The sequence below is a fragment of the Atractosteus spatula genome, chromosome 20, assembly GCF_055471065.1.
Source record: "Atractosteus spatula isolate fAtrSpa1 chromosome 20, fAtrSpa1.hap1, whole genome shotgun sequence".
Classification (NCBI taxonomy): domain Eukaryota; kingdom Metazoa; phylum Chordata; class Actinopteri; order Semionotiformes; family Lepisosteidae; genus Atractosteus; species Atractosteus spatula.
The window spans coordinates 15,440,255-15,450,470 of record NC_142725.1 but is presented as its reverse complement, the minus strand read 5'-3'; the positions used below and the strand labels follow the sequence as shown (position 1 = coordinate 15,450,470).

General features: G+C 44.6%; 2 protein-coding genes across 2 annotated transcripts; one reads left to right on the top strand and one right to left on the bottom strand.

The window, feature by feature from the left end:
- The first annotated feature begins 1,493 nt into the window (after positions 1-1,493).
- On the top strand, positions 1,494-6,891 carry LOC148817625 (calglandulin-like). Its single transcript, XM_088937865.1, has 5 exons — positions 1,494-1,551; positions 2,163-2,337; positions 3,248-3,392; positions 4,978-5,078; positions 5,488-6,891. The coding sequence occupies exons 1-5, from the start codon at positions 1,549-1,551 to the stop codon at positions 5,532-5,534; spliced, it is 471 nt and encodes a 156-aa protein (XP_088793991.1). The 5' UTR covers positions 1,494-1,548; the 3' UTR covers positions 5,535-6,891.
- On the bottom strand, positions 6,210-9,645 carry LOC148817624 (transmembrane protein 52-like). Its single transcript, XM_088937864.1, has 5 exons — positions 9,475-9,645; positions 9,229-9,272; positions 9,058-9,102; positions 8,605-8,780; positions 6,210-7,894 (listed from the first exon to the last, which is right to left on the bottom strand). The coding sequence occupies exons 1-5, from the start codon at positions 9,508-9,510 to the stop codon at positions 7,452-7,454; spliced, it is 744 nt and encodes a 247-aa protein (XP_088793990.1). The 5' UTR covers positions 9,511-9,645; the 3' UTR covers positions 6,210-7,451.
- Positions 9,646-10,216: the final 571 nt, after the last annotated feature.

Here is a 10,216-nt window from a genome sequence, read left to right as displayed (position 1 = left end):
AACAGGGTTCCTGGGAATTTCAATCTCACCGTGCTATTATTTGAGAGCTGAAGCGGTAGTCAAAGTGTTGTCAAAGTAATATAACAAAAAGCTGTATCAGTGTTCTGTTTCTCTGTTCTAAATGCATATGGAATACCTGTGAATTAATAAAAACTATCTAAGGGTCTATGTGTTCCATACTGCATATACTCCTCAGTGTGTTTGTAAGGTCTGTAATAACCATCTGTTCTAATTCTTTAATCATTTCAAAGGATTACCCTTCTCTCTCGTTCAGCTTTCTGTCCATTCCCGATCTGTGCTGCGTGCGCTGGGTTCTTCACCGCGGTTAGGGGGAAAATGACAAAATGACAAGCAGCAGCCATGTGCTTTGGGGTCAGATTATCAAGAAGTTGATCCACCGCCCTCCCGCCTCTCTCCTTCAAGGCAATTCCCCCAGCAATGGTCTAAATAAACACGGCGCTCCAGCCTGCCCCCTTATTTGGCGAGATGGCCTGGAGCAATGCTCCTGGGAGAGGGCCGCACCTGTTGGAAAAATATGGTGAGCTAATAACACTTAGCAGCTCTCTTCGGGGCACGAGGAGCCCCGAGCTACACGATTCTGGAGCAATTTGCAGGACACAGCAGGAGGGCGGTGTTAGGGGCCATTAACTCCAGCCTCGGGCCTAGACCAAATCGAAATATCGCCCCTGTCACCAGTGGCAATGTACAGACCTGTTGTTTGACTACTGCTTTCCTTTTGAGCAGAAAAATAAATGTCTTTTGCAAACGTAAAGCCATCCTCGAGTACTGGGTTTGTAACCTGTGCCTGGTGTATCTGGTTACCCTCTCCAGGAGTACGTGGACTTAAGCCATCAAGTACGTTGTCACAGTACTGACTGAATATGTTGCTTGCAATGCTGTGTTACCTTGAGTATTTAGAGGGGATGGCTTAACATGTAGACTTGGTATCACATGTATATGTGCTACTTGTCATGTAGGTTATACATGTATGTTGAAATCCAGGGGAAAGTGTGGAATCGGTCCAAACACCAAGTAACTGGGAAGAAGGACAGGTGGTTTGTGGTCATCAAAGAATTGACTTTAAGCCTTTTATTCTATTTTATATGCTTAAATAGGACAAAAATATTCCAAAAACATCTGTCATTCACATTAAGTTGGGAATTAAAACCGGTGCGGAATCCAGTATCCGGAGGATGAAAAGAACGTTGTGGGACAGACAGTTGTAGAATAAATAGTTACTCTGAAGTAACTGTCAAAGATTGTGCATCGCGGCTTGAAATTGCTGCGCTGACTTGTTGCCTCGTCAAGACTGAGGTTTTGATAACTGATATCCCCAAACAGACCGCTGCAGATATTCCAGAAATAGGAGTCTAGTGCTCTGTCCCCCCGAAAACCATAAAAGGTCTATGAGAAATCAGAGGTCCGTGGGGATTCTGCAGTGTGGCTCCTTGAATAATGTTCAGCCTAGGACATACATTCTGACTTGAGGCAGGACTCGGTCAGTCTCGGACCTTTCAGTGCTCGTCGTCAGTCTCTGCACCTGACAAAATGGTGAGTACTATTTCTGTGCACACTTTTCCATGGGAAGAAAAATCTTCCACCAGCGAAACCTGGAAAAGTGGGAAGAAAATAGACCATTCGATTAAATTCTGACAGGTGACGGATGCTCAGGTAATAAAAGAAAAACTGAGCTAAAATAGCAGCAGCAGCACGGGAGATGAGTAAGTGACTAGCCAGTCACACTGCGAGATGCATGTCAGAGCGGCTCTGTGGTGATTCACGGTATTAATCTCAAAACTCTTGTGGGAAACGATTTGTGTCATTCGGAGAAGAGTTTGAAAGCGCAACCTTAATGTCTTTCATTATTCTGAAGCATATGAAATTGTAATAATAAGAATTATGATCATTTATTGTTGTGTTTTCATCATTTCTTCAAACTGGATATTAGGCACATGACCCTGTTTCTGTAATCCTTGTACAGTGGTATTTTGTTATAAGATATTACTGCACTACAATAATACCTTGTCCAGGACAACATGCAGCATTGGAGCACTTGTGGCCTGGATTTATTGCAGAACACGCACATTCTGGCTAGTTGTGCAGCCCTATCAGCAGGCTGACAGAATAATTCTCCCTGGCCCTTCATTCCGGCGCTGCCGCAGGTCGAAGCCCTGACTCCCGAGCAGATCACGGAGTACAAAGGCGTGTTTGAGATGTTTGACGAGGAGGGGAACGGCGACGTCAAGACATCGGAGCTGGAGAGACTCATGAGCCTCATGGGCATCAACCCCACCAAGAGAGAGCTGGTGCAGATGGCCAAGGATGTAGACAAGGATGGTAAGACTGCCCAGCTGTCTCCCGGTCAGCTGCCCTGTACTTCGCCCTGACTACAGGGCTCATGCACTCTAAACGCACAAGTCCCCCTGAATTAGTAGAAAGGGGATGGATTCGTACCAAGTCTTTTGGACTTTTAGGGACGATCATTGTCTTTTCTGGTCCAACAGCTGGGGATGATATGATCCATGAACAGAAGACTCCAGGGACATCATTTAAGCACTTGTTGACATTTATTACAGAGTAAAGATTTACAGATTTGTAGCCCTGAGCTGCATAACCCCTCAGCACGTGTCGTTTGCATCACTTCATTGAATATTAGAATTAGTTTTTGCAACGTGCAATTTCTTGAACCAGCGCGCCATCTGGTGGTTAAACCCGTATTCTCGTGTACATGTTCCTGAGCAGGAACTGCCTTTTCAATTTTAAATTAATTAATTTGTTGACTAAGAACTATTTCTAAAAAATATCTTAAAGCTTCTATTGAGGTCCAGCATAAAGAACGTATCTTAATGGCGGGACACATACTTCTGACGACAGCATAGAGAAATTGGGACGATAAAGCGAATAGAAACCTCTTACATTCACAAGACGCTACACAAATATTGACGTACGTTCGTTCGTTTTGTAACAGGGACACACAACTCCAGTCCTGGTGGCCAGCAGAACTCCAGATGGCCTTACTGCTTCTGGGGGTTTAAAGAAAGCGTAACAACAAGGGGGAAGCGTTGTATTGACTAAATAAATCCAATAATCAGATCGAATACATAATTCAGAGCCTCCAGAAACGCAGGGCTCTGGGCTCCCCGCGCTGGCAGGACTGGAGCTGAACACCTCTGCTTTGTCCTCAGTGAAGACTGCAGCAGCCCGCTGCGTCCTCAATGCCGACTCACCCCCCTCTTTCAAATCGCAGGCAAGGGCCTCTTCAACTGCGACAGTTTCCTGGGACTGATGGCACTGTACCACGAGCGGGCTAAGAACCAGGACGCGGAACTGCGAGCGGCCTTCAAAGTGTTCGATAAAGATGCCAAAGGCTATATCGACTGGGACACCCTGAAGTACGTTGATGTTTTTTTTTTTATGTGTCAGTACTCTTACAACAACACAGCGTGCATTCGCCCGCATTCCTAAAAGACATTTTACTATCGGAAAGCTAGTGGTCGCCCGGAGCGCATCTCGGGGGGTGTAGGATGCAAAACGGGGCTGCGTACAATTCGGAGCAGCGCTGTCCACTCCTGTTCCTGCCGCTTTTCTAGGTTTCTTCAAAGCATCAGCACCTGTGGAGCTAGGCGAACCTGTTACATTGGTCCAGTTAAGTCAATAATGAGCGGCTTGAGGTTGTTGTTTAGAGGTTAGCTGAAATGAAAACCTACAGCAGCAATTAGCAGCAATTAACTTAGTTCTCATGTCTCAGGAAGGTGGGGAAACTGGAACCCCCGCCCTTGCAAACACGTGGGGAACACACGAACACCCGAGCCAGCCCATCATGATACCCAGAACCCACGTTTTGTGAGGCAGCAGCGCTAACCAACTAAACAATTAAGAGGGCAGTCTTCTGCCCTCTTAAACGACCGCAATTCTAAGTGCGGCATGATTCACGCCAGGACAAGATCATTTATTCAGGTGTTGCAGCTAGTAGGGTTGTTAAAATAGCTTCAATTAAGGCTAAACTGTTGAGGATTTAGAGGACGTGCTAAGCAGTGTCCCAAGACGAGCAGGATTAGGGATTTCTGTTCTATTGAGTTCTTAGTGTCTTCTGGAAAAAAGCCTAACATAACACAGACTACTGTGTTTAAACAGCACCCTTTGCGCACATTTTAAGACTGGAAATTTAATGGTCATTAAAACCTGATTGAACGGTAACAACACAATAAAACGTAAGCGTTAATATTTATAAACGCAGGACTGTCTTCTAGGGCAGGAGTTCCCAATCCTTTTTTCAGCTGAACCCCTTCAACCTAAATTATTTCCCTCAAGTACCCCCTTGAGATTTTAACTAAATCACACTTTTCGATAAATGTAGATACAGGCTACAGCAGCCCTCTTAACATGCTTCTTTTTGCTTTGTAAAATATTAATATTACTACTGTTGTTATTCTTATTATTACATTGTAATTCATTAATAGGACTATTTAATTTGACATTGACATGTCCATCACAATCTCACGAACCCCCTGGCTCCCTGGTTGGGATCCCCTTTTCTAGTGTGTAGAGAGTGTTCCTTGCGATGGGTTTTTTGTGTTATGCTGACATCAAGTGGCGAGCTATATATTATATGGTCTGAGCACAAACTTGCCATGGCACATTGTAGCAAATATCATGGAAGAATTCACCAGTCCCAGTCCTGAGTGACTCTGCGAATTTGCATTCCAGATAACCTTTCAGTTGACTTAATTGAACCCTAAAATGAATTAATTATTGGTTTACTTAGATTGCCAATGTCCAGTTTTTTTTGCACTCGATCTAGAGGAGATCTGGAGATCTAGCTAGACAGTGTGGTTGAGCTGGAACAAAAAAACTGCAAACATGACCGGTGACCTGGGTCAGGGGGATGGGAACAGTTCACACAAAGAGAATAAGAATGCTTTGTGTTCGCCACAAGCTGCGATTCAACAGCGAGCTCGGTCCTCCAACGCCTTTCAGATACGTGCTGATGAACGCAGGCGAGCCTCTCAATGAGGAGGAGGCTGAGCAGATGATGAAAGAAGCAGATAAGGACGGGGATGGAACGATTGACTATGAAGGTAAAACTGTCTGAATGTTTTAATCCGCCTTTGTCATGCTGTATATTTACTCAGGGCTGTGGAAATATGTACCAGCCTGTCCTCACCTGCGATAAACCACAAAGCAAAGTGTGAAGTACGAGCACTACATGACACAGCACAATATTTTGTATAAGCAGAAGACAACTCAAGTGATTTACTGATCAGCGATAGATTTGCGTTTTGGAATCTGAAATTGATATTAAAAATAGAAAGGCCGACTGCTGAGAAAGCAACACACATCACACCACAGCACTTAAGGCCCCACGTGAAAAGACAACACCCAAGACTTACATGTGTTTGGGAATGTTAATTGAGCGTCTACCACGAGAAGACGGTGACTTCTATGCAGAGTGAGAAGGTAACCAGGTTATCTTTTTAATATCTCCAGAATTCGTGGCCATGATGACGGGTGACTCTTTCAAGATGACATCATGAGAGAAAATTCCAGTGAGCTGCTGCAAATGTGATGGACATCCTGCTTACAAATTCTGAATATGCTGCTTCAAGCAGGTTCATTTTTTGCCGTTATTGGCTTTATTTAATAGAAGTCAGTCTTGGCCAAGTCGTTTATCTAATGTACCAACTAGATTGAAATGTGCTTGTGACCCCAGGAAGCCATCGTACTTCACTGCTTCTCCAGCGCTGGGCAGAACAAGGTGCTAAGATTCTGCATTGTAATTGTACATCACAAAATATTGCAAAAGTTTGGTTTTATTTTTATGAGCACAATAGCCCGTGTGTGGAACAGTAATAAACAGGTGTTCTTAAAGCATTTGTTTCCTGGCTTCTTTCAGTAAAAGGCAACAGTGTCTGAGGGTTGTGTGAAGAGCAGCTTTGGGATAGATCATACAGTTCAGCACAGGCTGAGAGGTGGCACAAACTTCTGTTATTTCAATAAAATAGAACAAATGTACTCTAGCATAATTGCAATTCCACTTTTCACGTCTGAGGAATCTTAGTTGCTCGACATCTGTGATTATGTAAATTCTGTATTTCATAAGTCAGCATCTGTGGTTTACAAGAGTGATTTTTTTGCCCTTTTAAAATCTGTATGAAGGCGCAAAATTTTGCCAGCAACCTGTACAAGATTATTCACAAGATCCATTCCCACCTGTTTGTAGTCATTTTTATTACTTATAACACTTTGTCCAAGAAAGATTCTGAGACAGTCTGAAAACATTTATAATTAAAACCATTGTAAACTATAAAATTTAAAAAAAGCAGCATGAATGTGACTATTACAATCATATTAAAAACTGACAATACCTTTTGTTTGTTTTTAATACAAAAAAAAGTATTTAATTGTTAACAGAGGCACTAGAAATAACTCACTTTTGGCCAAAGCATGGAGACAGATTAAATGCACTGCCATCCAAGTCATTAGAACATTAAATATAGGGTTTGATTTACCTGTGCACATGAAATGCAATTTCCTCCACACTTGTGAAATTTGTATAAATCTGTCAGACTAAAGATTTCCATCAACTGGAACTGATCATTATCTATAAAAATGAATCTAAAGCTCAAATACCGGTTTTCATCTTTGTGGTGCAACACTCGCATTCAAAACAAAAAACTGGTTTCTGTGCTCTGAAATCGAGCTTTTTCCTTCACCTGTATAAAAGGTAATTATTGGATATTTTCCATTACTTTGTAATGACTATGTCTGCAGCAACATGCTGTCAAATGCAAATCTTGGTCAAAGCAAGTGGGAGTCCTTGTAACAGTCTGAATTCTGCTGACTCGGTTCCATCTGTGCTGTTTGTTGGTGCCTGTCTCCATGGCGTCAGCGTGTAGGGATATGGGAGGTTACTGGGCCTCTATCCCCTTGGGTGCCAAGGACAGCTGGAGACCACACCCTTGCAAAACACTGCATTTAACACGAAAAGGAGTTTGTTCCATAGGTCATCCTCTGCATACTGTAGCAAGGTCCCTATAACCCAACCCCCCCAGAGTGGCAATTCTTTTCATGACCTGTCCCAGGCTTGGAGGGCAGATGAATGCCCATCTGTCATTCGTGGAGCAATGCCTGTTCGTACATGGTGCTCTCGGGTAAAACCAAGGTCTCTTCAGCTTTTCTCTCTCTTTTTTTTTTTACTTAAGCCAAGGAAATGTCTCTTCATCCAAGTTCCAAACAACTGTCAAAAGCAACACCTGGCACCACCTTCGTACATCTCCACAAGTATATCAAGCATGAAGTAGCACAGAACATGAAGGAGAGTTGTGAAAATGCCTTTGTTGCAATTCAGCCCCGTTTAATCCCATCTTTAATGTGGCGTCACCCAACAAATTCAGCGACCTCAGAGCAGCCTTTCGAAGCGATGACCGTGATGGTGGCACAAAAAAAAGTCCTCACGAGCTTTGCTCGGTTTCCTCGGAGTTTCCCGGCTCCTCCTGGTGACAGCGAGCCGAGTCCCTCTCGCCCAGGTCCACGTCGCTGAAGTCCTCCTCGGCCTGCTCCGCGATGGGGTCGTAGCGCTCGTACTGGGGCGGCTCCTCCTCGGCGGGCTCCAGGGCGCCGTCCGCAGGCTGCTGCCCCAGGTTCCTCTGGTTCATGTCCTGCTCGGAGAGGCGGCGCTCCGCTGGGGCCCCCTCGTCCGCCGTGCCCCCCTGCTTCCTGTTCCCGTGGGGGGCCGCGTACAAGTCGAAAGGCATCTTCAAGGCCTCTTCGTAGGCCGGGGGCGCGATCTCCAGGGCGTAGAGGTTATAAGGAGGAGGGGAGCTGCTGGTGCCAGCCTCTGGCCGGAAGGGCAGAGGCAGGAGGCTGCCTGGAGGGTGGTGTATCACACTATAGGCTGTGGGCAGAAGATCAGAGACCAGTTAACAGTCAAATCAAGGAGGGCTCCTTCAGGTTTCTTCCATCCCTGTACAGTCTGCTACCAATACTTAGGACTTCCTCCACTGTACTCATGGCATCAAAGCTCTGCCATTCCTAGTTCCGATGCAGCCATTATACGAGGGGTCAATATTGATAGGCAGTTGAACTATAACTGATAACTATGCTTGTTTATACCAAAAAATTGAGAAACAGCTCAACATTGGCTAGAAACTATTGGGGATCTTTTGAATCGCATTTAGAGTAACATTGATACCACCTTTAAAAAGCCCAACAGTTTCTTCACAAACATTGTCATTCATATCACTAGAGACGCAAAATTGAGGTATGAAGGCAAATAAGATAATTTACCTTATAAACAGTTTAAGGACCAAATGCATCCCATAAAAGTATTTTGTTCTTCGGGCCGCAAAAAACTATATTCTTCTACTAGTGTCTGTTAGAAGTGCCAGGCAATGATGGCTCTAGTTGTGCAAATTCTGTGGGTTTTTTTAAGGCTACAATCCTGCAGATATTGTAAATTAAACCCATCTAATTAATTAACAACGTAGCATAAACGTACGCAATAAAGGCTTTGTGTTCTGCCTCTTGTAGAAAAAATGTATGGTGCTCAAATACATCTAAAAGCATAAAACAGTAAACAACAACAACAAAAAAAAAAAAACTTACACGATACGGTGCTTATGCTTTGTGTGGTGTTCTCGTTCTCCACGGAGACGACAGTGACTTCAAAGGGGTGTCCGGCGAAGGTGGGCGAGGGGGGCTTTCTCGTCCTGCAGCAGCAGCGCACGCAGCTGGCGATGACCCCGCACACGAGCATCGCCGACACGACCATGAGAATCAGCCTGCGAGCGCCGAGAGAGCGGGGGTGAGCAGCCAGCCCTGAAGACCCGGCACTTCTAAGCGTGAGCCGACATGCAGGTGAAACAGCTCTTCAGCTGCGAATTGCTGCTTTATTTCAAATCTGGCAGGAGTTTTTTCAAACAGCTTAATCCACCGATATAGTTGAGCCTTCAATCCCAAATTCCCTTTCTTCTAAACCTCTATGACCGAACTGAAGTACTCTGTCCGTTATCGTGAACAACTAGATCTAGATGAAGTAATGAACACAGGCCAACTCACCAGACGTACCAGAGCCGTGACCAGTCCACACCGCTATTCGGACACCTTCAATTTGAAAAAAAAAAGAAGAAGCATTTAGTTAGGTCTATTACAACTACTATCTTTAAATTGAAGCTGTGACTTCATAAGCAAGAGAAATATAGAAATAAAAGCCACGACAGCTATACTTACTCACTGGGACCGTCGCAACGCCGATCTGCCGTCGTTTGCGACACCTAGGAACACGGAGAAAATAGTAAAAACGCGTCCGAAGAGACCATGCCCATATTGATGAAAACGAATAATTTAAATAACCGTAATCGTGCAACATGGGCACAGCTGCATCATATATGAACTCAAAGGACTAGCAGCAGCAGTAATCACACACAAACAAATGTACTGTTACACCATGTACAAAGGATTTCTTCATATGCTTACCAAGAGCCAGACAGTTGTTAAAGCCAGGTAGTTCATTGCTGTACCTTTTTTAGGCTAGTATCCACTGAGCTTTGGCGCTGGATTTTCAAACCTGCTTTTTTTGTGCACCCAAACTAGACGATTCTCTGCTCGCCTCCTGGCGTTTTATAGGCCGGCTGTCCACTCCCCGTGACCGACGCCCACTGCGGGCAGTCCTGCTGATATTGACGCTGGCGGCTGCGGGAACGGTGAGTCGGAAAGGGCGGAGGTGTGACAGACCTGTTTTTATTTACATTTTCCTCTCGGGATCCGATTACCACGAATTATGGCCGCCTTTCTCCTCGGGGCTAAAACGGGGTTAAATGTCAGCTGAATCTGGGTTTGCGACTGACCGAAGGCAAAATGCGCGTCTTGGCTGTTTCGACTTCGCAACTTACTGCACTGCTTCGGGGTCAGAGCGAGCGAGCGCAGTAATATAAAATGCACAGTAACTGTGAACAAAAAACGGCCAATTACATAGCCTGCGATGTCATTCATTCATTTAGTTGATGCCTTTATTCAAAGAGACTTGCAACAACAGAACATAAGATGTTTTCGCAGCAAATGAAATATCAGAACAACAAAACAGAAGGTGTCCAAAGTTTGGACAAGTTGCGACCCTTTTCGTCCCCTTGTGCCAAGACAACCTCTGCGATGTCAGTATCATGGTCAGTCATGAATGATCAAGTAATCAAAGTGACGCCAAAAACCTTTAATCAGTATC